General features: G+C 41.2%; 1 protein-coding gene across 1 annotated transcript in view; it reads right to left on the reverse strand.

Annotated features, from left to right (window-relative positions):
• Positions 1-26,002, reverse strand: part of CCDC175 (coiled-coil domain containing 175) — a 71,938-nt gene extending 45,936 nt beyond the window's left edge. The window contains exons 1-8 of the mRNA XM_034642661.1: positions 25,582-26,002; positions 23,141-23,226; positions 21,222-21,333; positions 17,151-17,286; positions 14,268-14,496; positions 12,404-12,526; positions 9,634-9,743; positions 5,662-5,743 (exon numbers count right to left, since the gene is read on the reverse strand). Coding sequence (XP_034498552.1) covers positions 5,662-5,743; positions 9,634-9,743; positions 12,404-12,526; positions 14,268-14,496; positions 17,151-17,286; positions 21,222-21,333; positions 23,141-23,226; positions 25,582-25,927 — 1,224 coding nt within the window. The 5' untranslated portion in view covers positions 25,928-26,002. The remainder of the gene's footprint in view (positions 1-5,661; positions 5,744-9,633; positions 9,744-12,403; positions 12,527-14,267; positions 14,497-17,150; positions 17,287-21,221; positions 21,334-23,140; positions 23,227-25,581) is intronic.
• Positions 26,003-26,281: the final 279 nt, after the last annotated feature.

A 26,281-nucleotide genomic window follows, 5' to 3' on the forward strand; every position in this document is an offset into this window, starting at 1 on the left:
AATGATTGGGTAAACCAGGGAATTAAAGAAGAACTTAAGCAATTTATGGAAACCAATGAGAATGAAAACACAATGGTCCAAAACCTATGGGACACTGCAAAGGTGGTCCTAAGGGGAAAATACATAGCCATCCACGCCTCACTCAAAAGAATAGAAAAATCTAAAATGCAGTCCTTATATTCTCACCTTAAGAAGCTGGAGTTGGAACAGAAGAACAGGCCTAACCCACACATGAGAAGGCAGCTGATCAAGATTAGATCAGAGATTGATCAATGAATTAGAAATCAGGAGCACAGCAGAGCAGATCAACAGAACTAGAAGCTGGTTCTTAGAAAGAATAAATAAGATCAGTAAGCCACTGGCCAGACTTATTCAAAAGAATAGAGAAAGGACCCAAATTAATAAAATTATGAATGAAAGGGGAGAGATCACGACCAACACCAAGGAAATAGAAACAATCATTAGAAACTATTATCAACAGCTTTATGCCAATAAATTAAACAACCTGGAAGAAATGGATGCCTTCCTGGAAACCTATAAGCTACCAAGACTGAAACAGGAAGAAATTGATTATCTAAACAGACTGATTAATCATGAAGAGATTGAAGCAGTGATCAAAAACCTCCCAAAAAAACAAGAGTCCAGGGCCTGAGGGATTCCCTGGGGAATTCTACCAAACATTCAAAGAAGAAATACGTATTCTCCTGAAGCTGTTTCAAAAAATAGAAACAGAAGGAAAACTACCAAACTCATTGTATGAGGCCAGTATTACCTTGATCCCAAAACCAGGCAAAGACTCTATCAAAAAGGAGAATTACAAACCAGTATCCCTGATGAATATGGACGCCAAAATTCTCAACAAGATCCTAGCTAATAAGATCCAACAGTACATTAAAAGGATTATCCATCACGACCAAGTGGGATTCATCCCTGGGATGCAAGGGTGGTTCAACATTCGCAAATTGATCAGTGTGACAGATCACATTAATAAGAGACAAAAACCATATGATCCTTTCAATTAATGCAGAAAAAGCATTTGACAAAATACAGCATCCTTTCCTGATTAAAACCTTTCAGAGTGTAGAGATAGAAGGTACATTCCTCAATTTCATAAAAACCATCTATGAAAAGCTTACAGCAAATATCATTCTCAATGGGGAAAAGCTGAAAGCCTTTCCCTTAAGATCAGGAACACAAGGATCCCCACTCTCACCATTATTGTTCAACATAGGACTAGAAGTCCTAGCAACGGCAATCAGCAAAAAAGAATAAAATGTATTCAAATTGGCAAAGAACTCAGACTCTCTTCACAGATAACATGATACTTTATATGGAAAACCCAAAAGACTCCACCCCCAAATTACTAGAACTCATAGAACAATTTGGTAATGTGGCAGGATACAAAATCAATGCTCAGAAATCAGTTGCATTTCTGTACATGAACAATGAGACTGAAGAAAGAGAAATTAGGGAATTGATTCCATTTACAATAGCATCAAAAATCATAAAATATCTTGGAATAAACTTAACCAGAGAGGTAAAGGATCTATACTCTAGAAACTACAGAACACTGATGAAAGACATTGAAGACGACACAAAAAAATGGAAAAACATTCCATGCTCATGGATCAGAAAAATAAATATAGTTAAAACGTCTATCGTACCCAGAGCAATCTACACTTTCAACGCCATCCCAATCAAAATACCAATGACATTTTTCAAAGAACTGGAACAAACAATCCTAAAATTTGTGTGGAACCAGAAAAGACTCCGAATCGCCAAGGAAACGTTGAAAAAGAAAAACAAAGCTGGGGGCATCACGTTGCCGGATTTCAAGCTATACTACAAAGCTGTGATTACCAAGACAGCAAGGTACTGTCACAAAAACAGACACATAGACCAATGGAACAGAATAGAGAACCCAGAAATGGACCCTCAGCTCTATGGTCAACTAATCTTTGACAAAGCAGGAAGAAACGTCCTGTGGAAAAAAGACAGTCTCTTCAATAAATGGTGCTGGGAAAATTGGACAGCTATATACAAAAGAATAAAACTTGACCACTCTCTCACACCATACACAAAGATAAACTCCAAATGGATGAAAGACCTCGATGTGAGACAGGAATCCATCAAAATCATAGAGGACAACATTAGGCTGTAACCTCTTTGACATCGGCCACAGCAACTTCTTTCATGACACATCTCCAAAGGCAAGAGAAACAAAAGAAAAAAATGAACTTTTGGGCTTCATCAAGATAAAAAGTTTCTGCACAGCCAAGGAAACAGTCATCGAAACAAAGAGGCAACTCACAGAATGGGAGAAGATATTTGCAAATGAAACCACAGATCAAAGGCTAGTATCCAAGATCTATAAAGAACTTCTCAAACTCAATACACAAGAAACAAATAAATCAAAAAAATGGGAAGATATGAACAGACACTTTTCCAATGAAGACATACAAATGGTAACAGACACATGAAAAAATGTTCAACATCATTAGCCATCAGGGAAATTCAAATCAAAACCACATTGAGATACCATCTTATGCCAGTTAGAATGGCAAAAATTGACAACAAATCAAAACCACATTGAGATACCATCTTATGCCAGTTAGAATGGCAAAAATTGACAAGGGAAGAAACAACAAATGTTGGAGAGGATGTGGAGAAAGGGTGGAGGTCCCTTAAAAAGTTAAAAATAGAGCTACCCTGTGACCCAGCAATTGCACTACTGGGTATTTACCCCAAAGATACAGATGTAGTGAAGAGAAGGGTCATGTGCACTCCAATGTTCATGGCAGCATTGTCCACAATATCTAAACTGTGGAAGGAGCTGAGATGCTCTTCAACAGATGAATGGATAAAGAAGATGTGATCCATATATACAATGGAATATTACTCAACCATCAGAAAGAACGATTACCCAACATTTGCAGCAACACGGACGGGACTGGAGGAGATTATGCTAGGTGAAATAAGTCAAGCAGAGAAAGGCAATTATATGGTTTCACTCATTTATGGAACATAAGGAATAGCAGGGAGATCGGTAGGAGAAAGAAGGGATGAATGAAGGGGGAGTAAACAGAAGGGGGAATGAACCACAAGAGACTATGGACTCTGGGAAACAAACTGAGGGTTTCAGAGGGAAGGGGGGTGGGGGATTGGGCTAGGCTGGTATTAAGGAGGGCACATATTTCATGGAGCACTGGGTGTTATATGCAAACAATGAAACATGGAACACTACATCAAAAACTAATGATGTACTGTATGGTGACTAACAACATAATAAAAAATTTAAAAAAAAAGAATTTTGCAGAACTTATAAAATATAGCAATTCATGAATTTAAGAAGCCCAATGAATTCCACACAGGAGAAATAAAAAAGAAAACATGGACATATCATAGTGAAACTGAACAACTGAGTCAAAGGGAACAATGAAGACCTAAGGTAAATGAGGTACACTATGTTCATGGAATGGAAGCCTCGATATTGTAAGAATGTAACATTCTCCCCAAACTGATCTATAGATATAACACGACCCCAATCAAAATGCAAAAGGGTTCTTTGGCAGAACTTGACAGAATGATAGAAATTCAAAGGGCCAAGAATAGAAGCAATCTTGAAAAACAAGGATTTATACTACTAACTCTAGAGGCTTATCTTAAAGCTGCTAATTAAGAAAGTCTGGTTTTGTTTTGTTTAAGATTTTATTTACTTATTTGACAGAGAAAGCCAGAGAGCACAAGCAGGGGGAGCAGTAGGATGGAAAAGTAGGCTCCCCGCCCATCTGAGTCACCCAGGTGCCCCAAGAAAGTCTGGTTTTAATGTTGAGAGACAAGTCCAAAGGAACATAATAGAGAGTCCACAGATCTACACACATATTTATGATGTATTTATGATCTACACTTGATTTATGACAAACGTGCCATTACAATATAGTAATAGGCAAAGACTGACTTTTCATTAAATGATGCTAATTAACTGGACAATCTTATGGAAAAATATGAATCTTGACCACCATCTCACAGTGTACACACACACACACACACACATTCCAGATGGCTTGTAGTCCTAAATGTGAAAGGTCGAACAATAAAGCTTCTAGAAGATCATGAAAGAAGAGTATCTTCATGACAGAGGACATAAAAAACAAAAATGAAAAGACTGATAAACTGGACTTCATTACAATTAATAAATTACATCCATCAAAAGATAGATATGTACATAGACTGTACATTTACAGTGTATGAACTCTTCTGTATCTGTGTAGTATTTTATAATAAATTAAAGTTAGAATAGAATTTCATGTCCTCACTGAACTTGCCTCTTACACCTCATGAGAATTAAGATTGGCTGCCACCAAGAGTCCAGTGGAAATAAGAAATGGGTCAGCGCCCCGATGCCTTTGAAGCAGTCACTGACTTGTACTCGTGGAATTTGGCTGAGGGCTATGGATTTAGGGAAAACCCCTCTGCATTTGCCCCTATAAGCAAGTAAGCCATGCAAGGGTAGGGGTCCCGGGTTTTCCAGACAGTTGGGGGGCTACCAACTACAGAGCTATCATCTGAAGCCTCCTAGCAGTTCCTCCAATGGGAAACAAATAAAAAGGAAAAAGAAATCCTCTGCCCAGAGAATGAAAGACAACTTTAAAAACCGACCAACCAGCCTACCTTGTCTAGTTTCTGTCTTTCAGTATTTTCACAACTAAAAGAATCAGAGTAGGTCTAACCTGGAGAAAAGCCATCCCTAATGCTATTAACTCATAACCAAAATGGAAAGAATTTAATTGGCTCAAATCATTCTTCTGGAAGAGATCTGCCTGTAATGTTTTATATTCTATTTGTCACACAATAACATATTATGAGCTGTTACTTATTTAGCCAAGACCCTTTTGTTGGACTTTAATTGTATCTTCTCCCTAATTTTTCAACTATCATAATGAATGCTTTACTGAATACCTTGTGGATAAATTTTGGTTTACACCCACGATTAGGTACTATGATATTTCTTTTAACCTAAGATTTAAAGTGTCCAGAGATTTCTCGCAGGGGCTAAATCTGACTCAAACATTTCATGACGTTGTTAAGTGTAATATGGGTTGCTTGACTTTACAGGTGCCCCACAACAGCAAGGAGGTTCCATTTTTCTAAAAAAAAAAATTCACATGAAAAATATCCATTGGTCCGGATATTTCTAATGTAAAATAACCACAACCACATGACAAGTTACCAAACAAATGATTCATCTTTGCATAGACAACATCTGCTCTTTCATATATTTAAAATACTTGGGGGGGGCGCCTGGGTGGCATAGCGGTTTAAGCGTCTGCCTTCGGCTCAGGGCGTGATCCCGGCGTTATGGGATCGAGCCCCACATCAGGCTCTTCTGCTATGAGCCTGCTTCTTCCTCTCCCACTCCCCCTGCTTGTGTTCCCTCTCTTGCTGGCTGTCTCTATCTCTGTCGAATAAATAAAAATAAATAAATAAATAAAATAAAATACTTTGGGAGGGGATAAAAATCTTTAAATCAATTACTGTGAATGATCATGATTATTATTAACTCATGAAAAATCTACTTTGGGAAAATTTCACATTTCTCAAATGTATTTAAAATATTAAAAATGAACTATAATCCAAAAGTCATAATTTCCATCCTCCTACCTGCTTTATCTTCTCCAAGAATTCATCTTTTTCAATACCAGATGAATCTTCCAGTTTTTCTTTTGTAGTTACAAAAAATTGTCTATGATCAAAGAAGCCAAACAGATTCATATTAGGGCATGTTTTCCAGCAAAGCCACATTTATTTATGACACCAGAAACTTCCAGTCCCCATCTTCCTGTGCAACATTATTTATTGATATGTTCATTAAAATAAGCAAAAATTTTAGTCTTTTGATGGATTACTACTTCCTGTATTTATTCATTAAGAAGCAATTATCAAGCCCTTGTACTCTGCAGGCATTATAGGTACTAGAGATATAGGCCAGGCAAAGTCCCTACCCTCAGGGAAATTACACTCTAGTGAAGCAGTCAGAATATAAATTATCAAAATAATAATAATAATAATAATAATAATAATAATACGTTTCAGGTAGTGCTAAGTGCTTTAAAGAACACAAAGTAGGGTGAAGGACAGAGAAATCTGAGAGCGAGGATGCTACTTCAGACAGGTGGTGAGGGAAGGCCTCTCCAGATGACTTGTGAAGGACCTGAATGATGAGAAGGGGCCAGATAGGTGAAGATCTGAAGAAGGGGGTTGTCAGGTAGAAGGTACAGCTAATGATAATATTCTGGGGCAGGAACAAGTTTTGTATATTTGATGAGAAGAGGATTATGAGAAGGCTGGAGAGGTAGACGGAAATTAGATCATGTAGGGGCTTGAGGACAGAGCGGAAGTTCAGAGAGAACCAGGGGAGGGTTTTTCTTAAGCAGAAGAGAGACATGAACTGATTTACATCTTGTAAAGATGACTCTGGCTACTTGGTAGAGAAGGACAACAGTACAGGAAGACAGACCATGCAGAAGGCTACGGCAGCAGTCCAGAAGAGGGAATGGTGGCTCAGACTAACGTTATGGTGGCAGAGGCAGTAATAAACAGTTGAATTCAGGATATATTCTGAAGATAAAGGCAACAAGACATACCTTGGGATTTGGCTGGCGTTTGAGTTGGGTGAGGGTTAGGTAGTAAGGAAAACAGGAATGGTGGATGACTCCCAGGTCTTCAGCCGGAGCAACTAGGTAAATGGCAAGATGGAAGACGGAGGGAAAAGCTGTTTCAATGAGGTGGGCAATTAAGAGTTCTGTGTAGGACATGTTATATTTGAGATATCTAACAGATATTCTCCAAATGGAGAGGTCAAATAAGCCGTCAATTCTATGCATTTGCTACTCAGTGCTGGATATATAAATTTGGGAGTCACTCGGGTACAGAGGTATATAAAGCCATAAGACTGGATGAAATCATGTGGAGGATGTGAATAGAGAAGGGCCAAGAACTCCAAAACTCAGAGTCAGAAAGTAGCATTAGAACAAATAAAGGGTTCTAAGAAGGAGCAGTGTAGTGAGTGACATAAGAAAATACGACGTTTGGGAGGCCACGTGAAGAAAGTATTTCAGGAAGGTGGAAGCGTGGGCCACCTGGGTGGCTCAGCGGTTCATTATCAGCCTTCAGCTCAGGTCATGATCCCGGGGTCCTGGGATGGAGCCCCATATCAGGCTCCCTGCTCAGCAGGGAGTCTGCTTCTCCCTCTCCCTCTGTACTTTCTCTTTCACTTTAAAATAAATAAATAAAATCTTAAAAAGATTAAAAAAAAAAAAGAAGGTGAAAGTGGGCTACATTCCATTAGGAATTCAAGAACTTTAAGGAATAGACTAGATCATTAAAGTTTGGCAGGATGGAAGTCATTGGCGATCTGACAATTCTGAAGTCATCTCAAGCCTTTTAAAAAAGCATCTCTGTTTTTCAGATCCTCCCGCACTGCGAGAGCAAGCATACACAATGGGCCATAGACTGCGTGTCACTTATATACAATACTGAGCTTCCAGTCTCCCACTGCGTATGTGCGGAAAACCAGCTGAATGGCAAAGAGAGACAGGGAGGCACTGGGTCCACCTTTATTATGCAAATACATCATGTTGAACATCAATAATAGTCATGAACAAGGTTCAGACTCTTGATGCCTCCTGTGGACTTGCGGAGCATTTGGGGTACTCCTAACTGTCCACATACAGACTGTTGAGTGACTTTTGTTTTTCCTCAATATGTGGACCTCGAAATATGTGACAAGCTTGCAAATTAAACATTTCATGGGGGGGAAATTAAAGCTCATAGATTAATAGGAAGATGAATTTGTGCAAATTAGTTTAGTTTCTTGCATAATTTACTCTTAAAGAATCTTATAGACTATTATAAAACAGCACTGTTTGACTATTCAAATCTACCAACCAAGATTTAGCTGCCTTTTCCCACCTCCATAGATACAGAAAATGAACTGAAGGAGAAAATAAAAAGAATGTAAGAATTTTCTTTTAATTTGCTTGGTACTAAAGAGGAAAAAGTATGGTTTTATTAATAACGAGGAGGGTAACTTCAAACTTCAATCAACAAATTAATCAAGTGTACTTTTCCTCAGGGAGATTCCATATGAATGAAAACTCTTGAAAAGCTGGGGGTTGAAAAAACTCTTGAAAAGCTGGGATTGAAAAAAAATGATGTGCCATTAAAAATAAATCAGTGAGTGGTGCCTGGGTGGCTCGGTCAGTTGAGTATCTGCCTTTGGCTCACATCAGCATCAGGTCATGAGTCCTGGGATCTAGCCCCACATCAGGCTCCCTGCTCAGAAGTCTGTTTCTCCCTCTCCCTCTGCTGCTCCCCCTGCTTGTGCTCCCTCCCTCCCTCTCTCTCTCTCTCAAACAAAATCTTTAAAAAAAATAGATGAATCCCCATTTCTTTCTTGAATATATTTAAAACAAATTACCGAACATGAAGACTGCTTATAAATAAAACTTAATCAGTGTAGCAAGGTTTTTAATAACTCCTAGAAATAGCTTAAGAGCTAATCTGTATATTCCTCCATGATTATTTGCTAGTTTTTCTTTAAAATATTTATGAACTGAAACTATTAAATTACTTTCAAAGAGATTTTTTTTGTTCTGAGTTTTAATTGTAGTATTCCTTGAGCTTTTATACTTATAAACCTGGCACTGAGTACAAAGATTATGCTTATCTTATGGCCAGATGTTAGTAGAGTAACACTGTATTGTGCTATTGCTTTTTTAGAAAATATAATTTTAATTACACTTGATCCTATGTAGGAATAAGCCATGTTATAACAAGATTCCACGTGTGAAGTTACTCGCCTTTTGGGGAATCTACTCAAGTCCAAAATTTGTCTTTTAAACTGTGAGCAGAACCTGGGGGTAGGCGTGGAAGCCATATGGGTACTAGTAAGACCCCACCTTCCTTGTCAGAGCTGGGCCAAACACCTCCTGATGAGAAATCTGGGAATTCTGGAAGAAGTCTGTGGGTCAATCTCCAAAGATAGATGGATCTGCAACAGGTAAACTCAGAGGGTTTGGAGGGGCCATGCTTAGCCATGGGCTCACCAAGGACAGAACATTGTATGTAGATAAAGACAGAATGAAACACGAACCCCACAAGGAAGCAGCCTGTTTGCCTCGGGGTGGGTAGATTTCCTCAAATTTATGGTTCCTGTCCCATGGGTAAAAGTTTTTGCCCTGAAACTTCCTTGTATTTTCCAAGTTCTGTAAGTCCCCCTTGACTAAGAACAGCAACTGTCATAGCAAAGGTAGGTGAGCCTTATGGGAGGTCCCACTAATGCCTTCCCGTGGGGGCATATTTGTTTGTAGGGAATCAGGAACTGAAATGAGAATAATTCATTCCAAGAGTCCCTCCCTTTTCCTAAAGTGACTGTATCATTCTCAATTTTTTTCTCTTGATCATCTGAAAGACTGGTTAATTTCCAAATGAAGAGGTGGTTTTATAAAGCTATCACAAATTTTAATAAATTAAGAGAATATAGTTTTCATCTAATAGTAAAGATCTTTTTTTTTTTTTTAAATGAAAGAAACATCTAGAAATGCTTCAGTAAAAATTAGGAATCAAACTTACATTTTATCCTCCAGTACCTTACAGGAGTTCTTCATTCCTTCGAGATCTTGTTCCCAATGTCTTATTGATTCTTGTAGTTGTGCTATCTCTAAATTGTGATCACTAAGAACCTATTGAAAATTCAATAAAATGGCATTGTCACCAAATGATTCATGACAGTGTTTGATTCACTAAACATTCATGTATTACCCACTAAACTTTTACCTTGGGGGTATCCTTTAGCTAAAATAAAAAGCAATCATTAAAATGGTTTCTTCATAAGACAAACCTAGGCAGAAATAATCCTGAAATCATCAGGAAAAAGACCCGACATTTTGGAGAAAGCACAATGAAATACGGAAGCAAGAATGTGAAAACTATAAAAACAACTTTCAAGATATGAATTCATTTTGACTACCTTTAAAAAAAAAATCTAAACAAATCTATATTTTCACCATAATCATCTTCAAAATATTCTAGGATATTAGAATGAGTATTACAAAAAAAGTAAAAACAAATTACTTTGAGAAATATGCTTATATTGAAGAGAATTTTTCTTAATATTTAATCAGTATTTCAGAAATGCAACACTTGGGTACTGTGATAAAATGTCAGCATGACTTAAAAGAATGAATATGAATGGAGAAAATTCATAAAGGAAGTTATTTTTGCAATGCAGTTTTGGAATAAAGAAAAGGGAAGGCAGGGGCACCTGGGTGAGTCAGTCATTTAAACATCTGACTCTTGATCTCAGCTCAGGTCTTGATCTCAGGGTTGTGAGTTCAAGCCCCGTGTTGGGCTCCACACACAGCATGGAGCCTACTTTAAAAAAAGTAAGAAGAAAAGGGGAGGCAAACATTTATAGAGCCTTGGGTCTGCATTTCAGCTGTGGGGGAGGATGGAGGGGAGAGAGAGCTGATCAGCCTTGAAGACCACAGACAGATTGTATAACGCCATCCAACCCTGCACATCAGTGTGGACTCAGAGAAACACCCGTGGGGGGCACAGAGTGGCTCCCATTCTTACCAGGTGAGACAGGTGGCCAAAAGCTCCCCCGGGTATTTCTTGCCTCCACTTCTGGGTCATAACTAGTTTCAAAGTCAACAAGGGTCTGAAATCCTAGAACTGCCATCAACGTGAGCACAGTGTCTAAAAGATTAGGGGCCGTATGCTGAAGGCCTGTCAGGCCCCACATCTGGCACCCTTCGCCCTCAGTCCTTCCTGCCCTGCCTTGAGAATCACACACCGTTATCCTTTTCTGGCAACGTTACCTCAGCTTGACCGGGCTGCACAGTCGTCGAACCACAAGCAGCCCACAAGAATTAACCTGAGATTCCTTGCTGTCTCAGTCCACAGCCAAACTGTGCTTTCTAATCTCAGGTGGCAACAACCCTAACAACCACCTTGACCAAATATAAAACACTCAGCTGAAAGCCTTATTGGCATGACCTTGCTTGAGTTCCAGCCCTTTGAAGTAGGCAATGTTATTACCCCATTTTATAGGTGAAGAAACCTCAGGTTGGTAGAGTTAAAAATGTGAACCCCAGGTTTCTCAGACACTGAGTTTGTGATTTAAATGCTATTCACTGCTGGTAAGGTGGGGTCGGCGTGGGCACGTTAGCTTGTGGGAGGCGGAGAGGACACTGGAGGTGAATTTATCCCTGTCACCTTCCAGCCTTGCATAATGGTCTTAGAGATCTTTGGAGAACAGGTAAAGGGATATATTACTGTATCCTCCCAAGCTCGGTGGGTGGAGTACCTTATGGTTTATGAGGCCCAAACCAGAGATAGAACTTGGGCCTGCAGATAAAGTCTATCTGATATAACCCCTACGTTCTCCTTTGAGACTCGCCTCATTCATGCTTCCCTACTATACGGATATTTAAAAAACAGCGATCTTTTTAAAGGCACATATTGGGGAGAACTTTTGATTCCACTAATGTTCTATAATTGGACATCACAATAGACACACTGTAACTAGGACAATCAGAACCACCCTCTAAAAAGTATAATGGAATTAACTGAGTATTCTGATAAAAAGTGTGATGTTTCTGGTAAGAAATGTGAGGACTGTTGCCCCATATAGTTTTACATATAATTCTCAATACAGACAAAATACACCAAAGACTCATTAGTTCAACTCATTGTGATAGAGGATTGGTAGGCGTTTCTGTCTTAATTCATATAGAAGTGATTCTATCTTTAACCTCGCCCATTAAAGTTACCTTCATAAGCTTCCATTTCCTTATCTTTAAAATAAGGGTAATCCTCACAAAATATTTATGAGTGCTGGCTTTCAATCAATGCTATCAATTTTTAAAAATAGAAGGGGAGAGCTCCGAAGTATTTTCTAATTCAAACAAATAGTCCACTTTCCATATCAATGCTCTTCAGAAGTAAGGAATTTGCTTGTGGCTATTCATTTGGGGATGTACATTAAAGCGATCTCACAGAGATGTGACATATGGTTCTGTGTGCGTTTGGTCAGTTCTGAGAGCATTTTAAAAACTCGTTTTTAAAATATTTTGGTCCATCAAATGCAATTTGATTAGGCATTCCAAAACTTCTTCTCTGACCATATTTCCGAAGGAAAAGAAAACATAGTTTCATTATAACACTTTAAATAAAGTGGCAGAAAATGTTAACATGACAAAAACATCATCTCATAATGGCATAAAGATGAATTAAAATTAGCTCCTTTAAAAAAGTACCTGCTATTGGTTATATTGAAGGCAGGGTATATGTAGGAGCCCTGGACAGGCTTGAAAAAACACCATTTACTCTTTCTTACCACTGTGTTGGCCGAAACGGTTTCTTTCATTTTTGACACTTTAAGTTTTAATGTATCCAATTCTTTCTTCTTTTTATAAGTCTCCATTCTCTTAAATTCACAGAATTTTTTATATCCCTCAATCTGTAGTGATAAACATGATAAACCAAAAAATTATGAGAACTTATGAGAACGACAAAGTTTAGGAAATCTTTTTGTTAATCTAATTCATACTCAGGCTCAGACACCATAGTCAGTCTACCAACAAACAACAACAAAAACATCCCCCCCCCCACAAGGTTTGCTTGTGTTGCAACTTCGCAAGAAAAACAGTGAACTACAAGGAATAAATGGTAATTATAAATGTTGAAATAGTTAATTCATAAGAGCAATAAAACAGCGATCATTAATAGCAAATTCTAAAAGCAACTGCCATTGTAGCAATCTACTAGTAAAACACCATAGCAACGGCCACCAGATTTACAGTGTGCTATTAAAATCAGGAATATCAAAGGAAAAAAATGATGAATGATCTGGAAATCTAAATTCACATTTTTTTGTTGATGGGAAAGACAGCAGACTAAAAACGAAGTAAAAATCACGGAAGACTGGGCAGCTCACAATCTTGGACAACTTCTTATCATTCTACCAAAATCAAACATATTTTATGACTTGTCAGACCCAAGGAAGTGAGTCATCCTCTTATCAAATCAAATACATCAATGTATTTGGCAAAATGAATGATCAAGAACAAGGTAACTGAGTAATAAGCCCGAGAAAGCATATTCAACTCTGTCCTAAAGAGTTATGAAAACATAACTTTGGGTGGCTTTCTGTCAAAGCCATTGCACCCAAACTGTCTTATGAATGAACATGATCATGGTCAATCATCTCAGCACCAGGGCACCGTTGCATATGAATGGAACTTTGGGATTAACACATTTGGCTGAAAATCAGAATTCTGTGTCCATTTTTCAGCCAAAGACTTCTCCCAAGGTCTTGCGGTTATAGACATAATATCAGCAAAAAATATTTTGTGTTAGGGGACAGCTTACAATTTGAAGACTCTGACAGCTGTCACAGTTTTTCCTTTCTCATAGGAAGTAAAAGAAATTAACAGGCTGCTACCCCAGCCTATCACGGGCCTTCAGTGAACATTGGTGGGTGCTACACAGGTTGTGAGCCCTAGCCCGTTTTCTGCATTACAGTCATGCCCACGCCCATCACAGACAGGGCAGCAGCAGGGACCCAACAGCAATTCTCATCATGAGCGGGGCTGCCACACACGGGGGAGAAGGAAGACTGCCGGGAACACCTCCCATGGAATTAGACCTGCCTCTCCTGGGGTAATGGAAGCACAGCAAAGAGGAATCATCACCAGCCACTCTGATGGTGAATTTTAATTAGCATAGCCTAGCAGACACCAAGATGCAGTGGTCATTCCCATCCACTCTCCCAAAATTGCTAGTTTCAAACTACTCTTTTCTGTTGCAGCCCTTGGCTCTGTGTAGCCCTTCTGCGGGCTGCCCTGCTGGGAAGCATTCAGCAGCAGCCGAAGACTCTCGCAGGGAGGAAGTCCCTGGTCTTGCCAGAATGGTCAGAGGCAACGGGATGCCATGAAAACAAGTTCCTTGTCCCTGTAGGGCTGCCTATGAGCACGGGGCCACCCCAGTGTTACAAATCCCGTCACTCGTATTCTTTCCCATGACCTCAGCTGCTATAACACAATCAGTGTCTACCCCAAGGGGCTCCAGTGTGCTCGCGTCTCTGCTCTATTCCCATCCCACTGATCACAGAAGATACCGCACAGGATGCTTGCTAGAACTTCCTGCCTGAGATTCTATACAATTCTGTGTTTTTTAAAAAAGTAAATCATGCCACTTACCTCTTCAGTCAATTTTTGTTTTCTTTTCAAATATTCCTCTTTGTTTTTTTCCAATTGTTCCTCTATTTCTTCGAGATGTTGTTTTTGCAATTCTATTTCGTTCCTCTCCAAGTTTATTTTGGTGTAAGTCTCACTGATGTAAACAGTGGCAGCAGCTTTTCCCTCCATCATGTGGTTGAGTGACAGCACTAACTTTCCATGCTCCTTCGACAGCTTCTCTTGCTCTTCACTAGGAGAAAAGAATGGTTCGTGGCATGAAAAAATATGGCTTTTGGGAAAGGAATTTAAAGTCCGTTTGCTGAGATGAACACCATAAAGATGGAAATTGTAAGGAATACTTATTTTAGACTTGTATTTGTAATCAAACTTGGTTGAGAGGAGGAAAGGAGGAAACACAAGACAGATGTCAATCTTTTTTTTTTTTTAAAGGTTTTTTATTTATTTATGTGACAGAGAGACAGCCAGCGAGAGAGGGAACACAGCAGGGGAGTGGGAGAGGAAAGCAGGCTCCCAGCGGAGGAGCCCGATGTGGGACTCGAATCCCAGAACGCCGGGATCACGCCCTGAGCCGAAGGCAGACGCTTAACGACTGCGCTACCCAGGCGCCCCGACAGATGTCAATCTTGCAACTGTTTACCACTGCGAAAATGTCATGTGGTCCTGCCTCACCCCACCTATCCCATTCCTGGTAGTAAATATGGGATGTTGTGGTTTAAAGTATGCAATGATTCGAAAACAGGTCTGAGCAGGTGAATGGACTCTGACCAAATGGTTTGGTAGGTAGTACTGCCGTAACTATCTTTTCTGAGACACACAATCAAGCCAAAGGAAGACAAACATCTCACCACCCCTCCAGCCACCTTCTGCTGCCCTTGCCCTGCAGGGAGAGCCCAGGAGAAAGCTAGCCTTCCTCTGGTGGACCGCAGTCAGGGAGGAGAGAGCAGAGTCTATCTTCACTGTTCAGAAGATGCTTGAAACCTAACTTGAACTCTTATCCTCTCCCGGCTGCAGCCAAATCGGAGTTCAAGAGGAGACATTCCCTTCACCTACCCATTGCTAGCCACATCCATCTGAGGAAGACCTTAAGATGGTGAGAAACATCTACCCTGGTGCTAACAATGCAAGACTGGAAGGAGGGACAATTGGTGCCATTTCTAGATTTTTTCCTTTTTTTTAAAAAAGCTTCTACAACGTTAAGACCTTTTTCCTTTCTCTAATTTCCAGGGCTAAAGGCTTTACTTGTTCAGGGGGATTATATGCAAAGGCTTAGGAAAATAGAAACAGGTTGTTGGTAAGTTTATTTCCCACAGAAATGCATTTAAAAGCCCAGGCTAGGGAGGGTCAGGTAATGGGTGCTTTGAGGGTCTAGGAGAGGAAGCCTTCTAAGAATGAGTCAACCTAAGGATCGAGTAGCCTCAGTGCAACTAAGCAAAACAAGTCAAATTAAAAAAAAAAAGAAAGAAAACCAAACTAGGTGTATTGAGGTGGGTTGAGAAGAGAACACTCAGAAACTGAACACACCCAAAGAGCTTGCTGTTTTGGGTCCAAGATAGGACCACCTGTCGGAGTGCTGGCGTCCCGATGTACAGCTTTCTTTGAAGAACGGAAGCCTGAGACTGTAGCTTGGTGATGCTAGCTCATCAAGCAGCCCACCTTCCGCTCGTCATTCGCCTCTCTGTGAAGATTTCTCTAGAGCGGGATTCCCGAAGCGCGGTCAGGACCAGCAGCATCAGCAAACTGGCGACTCGCTAGAAACGCAAATTCTAACTCCCACCCCCTACACCTACTAAATCAGAAATTTGGGGTGCCGGTGAGCTTTCTGGTAATTTTTGCTTTAATAAGCACTCCAAGTGGTTCTGATGCATCCTCACGTTTGAGAATCGCAGGTCTGCAGAGGTGTGATGGTGCTGGCCGACTGCCCGGTATCCACATTGTGAATCCCCGAGAGGGGTGAGAATTCTCAAGCTTGTGTGATCATGAACTTTCTTTTTTCATGGAGCATCCCCCAGGACAGGTGATCCGAGGGCCTAACTGGAGAAAGGCGCGCCAAGCAACCTTCTGATCACTTTCGCTTCCCAAGATTCTTTTTTTCTTTCATGGGGCTCTTTCAGCATTTCTTCCTCTGACAAACTGACATTCTGATATTTATGCATTTAGTCTTACAAATCTGCTCATAATGCTGAGTTGTTCTTAAGGTTTTGGTTTTCTTTTCAGGATGTATGTCTTCCTCCATGAGCTGCATAAACTTGTAATCCCCATTTTACAGGCGGAGTAAAGGAGGCCCACGGGGTGAAGTCCTGGCAACACAGCTCAGGAATGAAGGAAAGAAACTAACAGGTGTTGGAATCTGAGCTACAGGCAGTTATATACATCATCTCATTTAACGACAGATAAGATCTGTAATTAATTCTCTGCTGGGAACCAAACCCATCCTCAGACCTCCCATAGTTCATGGCTGAATACTTTTAAGAAACTAAATGAGAGACAATGTATCTGGTTTGGTACTGTATTTACAATACAATATCCAGCCAGATTTCTTGCTTTAGTGGTTGGGGTTTGTAAACTTCCTTAAGCGGAAACTGCAAGCACTGTGTGTCTCTACCTTTGGAGGTGACGTGTGAGTCCCACACAGTAGGTGCTGCTGGGAAGCTGGATGGTCTCTGAGGCTTCACAGGTCTCCTGACTGCAGTGGTTGAAGATTTTTTGGTCTCCGCCCCAGCTCTGTGCGGCCATCACACAGCCCTTGTCAGCCAGGGTCCTCTGCTCCTGGTGATATCCCCTGCACCAGTTCAGACCAGAGGACAGACCCCTGAGGACAATTTTCACACTCCAGCCACAGACCCTAACTGCCGCAAGTCTGAATTAAAAAATAAAAATACATACCCTAGAGTTTCATTAATTCTTTTCAGATCAAGTATTCTCATCTTCAAAGACTTTATTTCATCATTCATCCTTGTAATGTCCGTTTGTATCTGATTTATCTCAAAAAGATTTAATCTTCGCGCATCTCCGACACATTCTTAAAAGTGGAAATGTTACTAGATTATTTGAGAAATGGCACACTTGATACTGACTTTCTAAATGATGAAAAAATTAGGTCTTTCTTTGAAATACTCTTTTAATTACGTTCCTGTAGCAGACGCCTCTTGCCCCTTGGGTCCTCTCAATCTTACGGATCCATTATTTCCCTTACTTCAGCTGCTGCTCTAGTGACCCGCTTTTGATGGGCTCTCAACAACTTCACACTGGTGTGGCCTGGCAGCACCTCATTCCTGCTTATTCCACCTGCTTCTCACCTCCTGTCCAGGACCTCCTCATCACCTCTACCATGAGACTTCTTTAGACATGCGCACCGTGCACGTGTAACCCAAAGTGTGGGAGGCAGGCAAACACTGGACCCACGACGGGCCAGAGCTGGTGCTGACGGTCTGGGAGAAGACGGAGCAGCGTGTCCTGGGGCACGTTGCCATGCTAAGGGAGTAGCGTTCAGCGGTGGTCAGCATCGTGTTGCTCCCCACCTCCGCTCTCCCTTCTCCCTGCCTCAGTCTCCTTATCCTGCCCTCCTCCTCCTTGGGTTGTTCTCCCAAGTAATAGCGCAAAGGCCTCTGGCTCTGTTTTCTGGGGAACTCGGTGTGTTAAAGAACCGATTACTCATCAACAAATAACAAATCAGAGTAATCACATAAGACTTCAGAGGTTTATCTCAGTGCGTGATAGATGGAAAAATGAATTCTTTAATACCAATGTTTAGAAGGTACTGGCCTACCCATTTCTACACAAGAAATTCTCTAGACTAGCTGGGTAGCTCCATCTGAGAGCTAGGTTATTTTTCCAAGGCTGCTTGTTAAGCTCGCTCACTGTAGCAGCACCTCCCAAACTTTTCTGTCTCAAAGATGCATATATATCACCTGGGGATGTTTTTGAAATACAGATCCTTTTCAAAGTTTTATTTATGTCAGAGAGAGAGTACAAGAGTACACATGAGCGAGGGGAGGAGGAGAGGGGGAGGGACAAGTAGACTCCATATGGAGCCCGACATGGGGCTCGAACCCAGGACCCCGAGATCACGACCTGAGCCGAAACCAAGAGCTGGACACTTAACCGACAGAGCCACCCAGGCTCCCCAAAATACAGATTCTGATATAGTTCTGGGGTGGGCCTAGAGACTGTGTTTTATAACAAGCCTTCAGATGCTGCTGATCCAAGAACCAATCTTTGAATAGCAAAGCGTCGTAACAGAAGACCAATTACATTTATGCGGTGGAGTGTTCAGTGTGTATCAAGAACCCCTTCAGCTAGCATGCTCTTTTCTTTTCCTTCTAAATATTTTTCCTGATGACAAAAGGAAGCCAAAATAGTCTTAATTCTGCCATCAGCACAGATTCTTCTAAGTCATTTTTTTTTCTGGATGTAGAGTTTATTATATTTTCCCTGCCAAACGAGATTAACACCATGCATATTGTTTTATAACTGACTGTATCACTGTCTAACTAGGACATAGAAATCTCATAAATTGAACAGGGAATTAGTACGCCTGACCGAGGACTAGAGCAACGAGGGATTGGATAGTAAAGAGAGAAGAGAACTCTACGGATTCGGAGCGGCAGGTGTCAGCGCAGCCACTACACGCAGGGCTGAGACAGAGTTTGAGGAAGCCACACCTCCAGACCGGAGATCCAAGCCTCCTTGGAAAGGGCGGTGGCTCACTGGATGGCAAAGAAATTCGTGAGATGCTGGGCTGGTGGAAGGCACGGAAATCTGGCTTCTGGGGGAATTGAGGGGACCTGTCCGCAGGGAGTTGCCACACTTCAGATCTCACTGCAAAACCATCCAAAGAGTGCCCGGAAAGCTGTTCCCAAGCTGGAGCCTCCCTGGTAGCGAACGCCACGAAGCCGCCCCAGGGGAACCGGAGGAAGCTGCCCGGCTCTGCGGGAGGCTGACGCGGAGCAGCCATGTGCACCGCAAGAGCTGGCCAAGCGGAGCTCCCTGGGGCCGGAAAGCGAACCCCTTTTCCCTCCAATATCCTTCCACTGCTCTCTCTTGACAAAGCTTAACACTGTGTGGGCTGGTAAAGGGGGAAATGACAGGGCCCCGGTCTCTTAACACGGGACAGGCAGTGAGGGTAGGTAGGGAGCTGCAAGGCAATACATGGGTAACTGGACATCCGACCTAGAAAGCGTTCTGCTGCTGCCGCTTTCGTTAGTTTTTAATTTAGACCACTGGGTGGGGGAGGGGAGGTTAGAGGGCAGTAAGCGTCGGAGCTGTGGGGGAGTTGTTCTACATTGAGCAAGGGAGCGGACCTTTGTATTCTCACGGGGACTGCTCCCTGAACGCGGGCCGCACCATGGAGACCGCGGACCAGGATGGGGCAGGGGGAGGTGTCAAGCCTTTGTCTCTCGTGCTGGGCAATTCCGGTAGAGGACCTGGGCTGTGAGCCTCAGCCAACACTCCGGCAGCTGGGGAAATGAAATCGAACCCTTACCTTACACCAAACACCAAATTTCACCAAAAATGAGTAAAAAACCTAAATGTCAGAGCTAAAACTATAAAGCTCTTAGTAGAAAACATAGGAGGAAATCTTTAAGGCACCGGATTTAGCAATGATTTCTTGGAAAGGACACCGAAAGCATAGGCAACAAAAGAAAATATAGATAAACTGGACTACATCAAAATTTAAAACTTTTGGGGGCACCTGGGTGGCTCAGTTGGTTAAGGGTCTGCCTTTGGCTCAGGTCATGATCTTGGGGTCCTGGGATGGAGCCCCGCATTGGGCTCCTCATTCAACAGGGAGTCCGTTTCTCCCTCTCCCTCTGTGCTTACTCTCTCGCTCTCAAATAAATAAATAAAATCCATTAAAAAATTTAAAACTTTTGTGCATCAAAAGTCAATATTAACAGTGAAAAAGCAAACCATGAAATGGATCAAAATATTTGCAAGTCATGTATCTGAAAAAGGGTTAATATCCAGCCTATATGAGGAAGAATTCCCACAACTCAATAACAAACAACCCACTTAAAAGATGAACAAAGGACCTGAATAGATATTTCTCCAAAGAAGATAAGCTGATTACCAATAAGCACATGAAAAAATGCTCAACATCACTAGTCATTAGGGAAATGCAAATCAAAACCATGATACCAATTCACACCCACTGGGATGGCTATATCTAAAAAACCAAAAAGAACAGAAAAGAACAAGTGTTAACAAGAATGTGAAGAAATTGGGATCCTTGTGCATCGGGGTGGGAATGTGAATTACAGCAGCCACTATGGAAAACAGTATGGCAGTTTCTCAAAACTTAAAGTAAAAGTACCATATGACCATACAGTCCAGCAATTCCCTTCTGCATCTATGCCCAAAAGGATGGGAAGCAGGGACTCAGACAGATATTTGCACCATCATGTTTATAACAGCTTTGTTCACAATAGCTACAAGATGGAAACAACCCAAGAGTCCATCAGTGGATGAACAGATACACAAAACACGGTATGCACATATAATGGAATACTGGTCGGCCTTAAATGAAGGAAAATTCTGACACATGCTACAACGTGGATGAATCCTAAAGCCCTGTCCAGTGAAATTAGCCAGTCACGAAAGATCAAGTATTATATGATTCCACTTATATGAGGTAACTATAATCCCCAAACCTACAGGGAGAGAAAGAATGGCGGTGTGGGTGAGTTAAGTAGCCTAATTTAATGAATAAATACCAATTTGAAATGGGCTGATCCAAATATCATTAGTCTAATTAGAAACTAAATTCTATAAATTCAAGTTTTATATCATTTCCACTTAAAATGTAAGGGAAAATTATTATAGATCTGTCTTTGTGTTGTGTACCCTTTCTAGCTATATTTTGACATGAACTAACTATTAAAGTTGTCTTGTTCCAAGTAGTAGGCTCTATTTTCTTATAAGATAAATTTCTATGGTTGATAACCTTAAAAGTACCTTCCAATTCTCTGCCAATGCTACTGGGGAGAGTTTCCAGTAGAAAATACAGATTGCTGAGTTCCATGCTTTCAATTTCCAGGAGATCAATTGTGGCTTTTCTCATTTCTTCCTGAAAATTTAAATGACATATTTAAAAAGTTAAGGCATTAAACTAATAAAATTTATTTCCTAAGCAAAGTCCTATTATAAATATTTCAGTGATCAAACTTTGATTTCCATTCAATACCTTCTGCTCTAATTTTTATTTGGAATAGAAAGTGTGAAAAATCACTCTTCTATAATCAGTTTTTAAGATAAGTCATTGTTAATTCATCTTTTAACCTGATTTTCTTCTCAGAAATCTTTTCTTATGTTTCCTGTATGCAGTTTCAATCAATTTAAAAGGAGAGACTCCAACAAAAAGGGTAATGCTGAGAGAAGAAGCTACTTAATTAAAAGATGGGAAATGTCTATAAAAATATGCTTAGGTATAAAGAGAACAGTATTTTTTTAATACATACCCACATGTCCAAACAAATAGTCTGGTGGGGATTTTTGTGCTTTGTTTTTTTGGTGGGGCTTATTTTAAAAAAGGAAAACCATCCAAAAATCTGTTAGGGGAAAAAATAGATAAATCATCTCTTAAATAAATGGTCCTAACAGCTATAGTTCTTTTATGACCTGAGAAATTGCCATTATATTTTATGAGTAATAAAACGCAGATTACATAATTGTACATATAGCATGATCACTTTTCTATAAAAAAAATAAAATTCAATACAGGCATCACCTATTCCCTAGAAGTAGGAAAGACATTCATTGAAGTGTTAATTATGATTATTTTAGGGTGCTGGGATCATGGTGGTTTTTACTTTCCTCCTTTTACTTGTCTATTTAAAAAAAAAAAATTCCAGGGTAAATACGCAGTCTTTCAGAATAGTGAAAATTTGTTGCTTTATAAGAGAGAGGGATTTATCTCTAAGAGATTTCACAGCTCAGATATTACATGGAGACCTACTAGATACTTTAAGAAGCCACACTAAATATTTTGACTCCTTAAACCTGGGAGGAAAACATAACTCCAAGAACAAAGCAGAGGAAGGTTTCCACGGACCAAGCGCGGCACCGCATGTACCAACTCTCAGGCTTTACGTACGTGTGCTCAAGTAACGGGGATTATAAAGCATCGCGCGGCAGTAAGCACACACATCGATGCAGACTCACAGAGAAATATCAAGGAGATGAACTTTTCTCAGCAGCCTGTAGACTCAAACGCATTTACTTTACAGCCACATTTCTACAGTTGTAGATATTTGATATGTAGCCGACTCTTCAAATTTTTTAAATCAAATGAAGGACCCTCCCCCTTCTGACCCCACTGGGGAAGCATCGTAAACATCATCAGGGCCACGTAGAGACACGTGCGTGACACTTCAAAAGGAAATTCCTTAAGTACTTCTTTGATGGGGCCCAGGGAGTATAAGAGTCGGTTTGTTTTCACTGACCAGTACTGTCTACTTCAGTGGGACAGGTGTCAAATCACCCTTCAGCAGGCATGTAAGAAACTGCTTACAGAGAACGGAGTGAATAGGCAACGTGCACGGCTTGTATATTGCGAGCAAGCGTTTGCCCCTGTGGGCCCCCCCCCCCCTTCAGGGCGCTCCGCTAGCACCAGCACTGCTCTCCTAAGCGGGCTTGCCCTCCCTCAGCCACAGCACGGTTCCTTAACACAGGGATCTTCGTGGGAAGTCAGGCAGCGCTCCACAGGTCATCGACACTCGTGCTAATGCTTAGTGAATTGAGATAAACATTTTCTTCACTCAGGATATCTTCTCTATTCATCTATTCAACTATCTTGAACAGAGTTGGTACTAAATTAAAAGTTGATGAATAAGTGGAAGATTGAAAAAAAATAGCTCTTATAGATAATACAATACCAATTTCTTAACAGCGATAGCAATGTCCTTAAGAAAGGTCCTAGCTTCTTCATTGCATTTAAAATAGTCACTTTGCAGTGATTGTTCTGAAAAAAAAAAATTAAAAAATAAAGATTTCTTATTCTTTTGTCCAAATCCCATTTAACCCTTTAGATCCACCTCAAATGCCTGCAGAGCTGAAAATTCTATCTTCTATCTCTGAATTCCTATAGTACTTAGTATGAATCTCTTTTGAGCATATTTCCTAATTCATAGTATTCTTATATATACCATAGTATACTTAGGTATATATTTAATGTTTCTTGAGGACAAACTCCTCTTGATATTCCATCTTTGCATCTCTCATGGAAGAAAGAAGGAATCTATATAGAACAGAACCAAAAATTCAATAAATATTTATGAAAGGAATAAATCTAACATTCCTATAATGCAGGTTTGAGAATGTTTTCATAGTATATATATTCATATTTTTATACACGTAAATATAATATTTTACAAAAAACCCACTCATTTAATTAACCATTTCAAAGTCCCTTATGTCATTTTTACTTCTGTGCCAATATTTAAATCCTGGGATGAGGGGCACCTGGGTGGCACAGCAGTTAAGCGTCTGCCTTCGGCTCAGGGCGTGATCCCGGCGTTATGGGATTGAGCCCCACATCAGGCCTCCGCTAGGAGCCTGCTTCTTCCTCTCCCACTCCCCCTGCTTGTGTTCCCTCTCTCGCTGGCTGTCTCTATCGCTGTCGAATAAATAAAAATAAAATCTTAAAAAAAAATAAAATAAATCCTGGGATGAGAGTAAAGATCTGTAAAACCAGCAGGTGTGAGGGAGACAGAGTCTTCATATGTCAATATATATATTTATTGACATACGAAGGGTGTCTCCTTTCCCTCACACGCTGTAAGTAGGAAGCACATGAGAGGCTTATGAAAGGTTAGCAATGGTAATGAAGACCAGACACATACCAAATGGAAAGAAAGAAGGGGGGGAAATGGACACAAGGAGGAGAGAGAACAGAGGAAGCTATACTTACCTTGGCTCTGGCCCCACTGAGTTACCTGGACTTTGTCCAAATGAATTCCAGGACTGCATCTTCATGTGTGGGGTAAGTTTCATGGGATTAATGCTTTACACGCATTATCTAAGTTGATTACTATAATCTTACGATGACTCGCATTTCACAGCTGAGAAATCAGACTTTTGAGGTTATGTCATATGTTTAAGGACACAGAGCCCATCACTGAGAATCTAGATGCAAACACAGTGTGACTCCAGAGTCCTTGGCCTTAATGGCTATACTCACCCCTCATAAGAGTAAAAAAACAACTTCTGCCCTCAGTTCCAGAGAATTCTCTTAATGAACTAAGCTCTCAAACCAGGTGAAAGTCAGTTACTGAGTTTGCAAGCAAGCCTGTGTTAGGAAGGGACAGGCCTTGCCTGTTACTGCCTTCCCCGTCTTCTGATGGAATGAATGAGCACAAACTGTTCCCACTTGCAAATGGGCTAGAGAGCTGCATATTTTCTAACTCCCACAAGAAGCTTAATGAAGTTTTTTTCCTACAAAAAACTGAGAATCCAGAAATTATTAGCAGAAAAATATTTGCACAGAAGTACTGGTATGAAATGCACGTACTGATTAAGTATGAAGAGAGTTCAAGACCCTAGCTCCACCCTGGCCAATGATAGTGACTCATTTAGGTCTCTTTGGTGGTTACCATTCTTCACGATAGTACTCATGCAAGCCTATCTCACAGGAACTGAGAAGTTAAATTAGTAGGTCTAAGAAGACAAACAGAAATAATCCCGAACTAACAGTAGCACTATAATAGAAATTAATACGATTACTTTGAAACCATAAGATGCTGACAGTAAAGGAGGAGATGCTTTGTTGTTTGGCTTAAATGGTTTATGAGCTAAACAAGAAATGCCCTTTCTTGGACCATATCTTACCTTAAACTTAGGTTCCTTGATTACAGGTTCGGCTTTCTAACTGAAGAAGCATTTTAACCTGGCCCCATCAAGGTGATTATGTTTGCATCTCCTAAATATCCTGGTCTAATTTTCCTTGTCTAATACAACAGGAGCTCTTAAACATTCCCTTTGTTTGCCTGTTAAATTCTCCACTTTATCATGACAAAATGTTGGAGAAAGTTAGCTTGCAAAGAAAAGAGGGGAAAAGCTGAAATTAAATGCGTAACCTAAATGCAGGTGGGCATCCCAGTCGCAGGCAAATGGCAGTGGCGTAAGAGTCCAGACTTTGCCTGGAGCTTGTCACCAGTTGCTAGGGTGAGCTGGGCCGAGTCACTCCAGTGGAGTGACTAGAGCGGGAGAGCTGAGCCCTGGGTCCCACCGCGCCGCCACTCTCTTCCCCAAGGAGCCTGAGAGGGCTCTGCCTTGGCCTGGGACACCCCGGGTTCCCGCAGGAAGGTCCCCGCTGAACCCCCGCCGCCCCCCCCCNCAACAAAGAGCTGCTCCAGCGCCGCGGTCGCCACCGAGGAGCCCAGGGAGGAGGGAAAGGTGCATAACTCCAGAGAGGGGCCGGTGGAGACGGTGACCGCCCGCAGCGCCTTCTCACTGAACCCCAGCTCCCGGGACCAAGAGCTCAGGGCCATCTTATTGCTCCTGCGCGGTGCGCTCAGGCCTGACGCCAGGACGGCCGGTTGCCACGGGCAACAGAGACGCCGAGGCCCCGAGCGCCACCTGGGGTGGGTGCCTCCAGGTTCGTTTAACATCAGCCACCGTAAGGAAGCGCTCCCGGAGGGCGGGGCCGCTCTCCCGCCGTCCATTCCGCCTTCCGTCCGCGTGTCTTAGTTCGGGTCCTGGACCTTTGTCTGGCCCACCCGAATCATAACCTTGATGGCTTGTGAACGCGTCCCCCGTGCCAGCTGCTACAGGAGCCGCTCTGACTTTCACAGCGGCTTTGTGAGGCAGGTTCCAGCTCCGCTTTTCCAGACGAGGAAACCGGCAGGGATGACTAAGTCATCTGCCCACGGTCACAGGACGTAGTTTTGGATTTAAAGTGAAGTCCGTATAGATCTTTTCTTTTTATATATAATTTTTATTTTGTTATATTAGTCACCATACAGTACATCCCCAGCTTTTGATGCAATGTTCCGTGATTCATTATTTGCGTATAGATC

Source organism: Ailuropoda melanoleuca, chromosome 14 (assembly GCF_002007445.2).
Source record: "Ailuropoda melanoleuca isolate Jingjing chromosome 14, ASM200744v2, whole genome shotgun sequence".
Classification (NCBI taxonomy): Eukaryota; Metazoa; Chordata; class Mammalia; order Carnivora; family Ursidae; genus Ailuropoda; species Ailuropoda melanoleuca.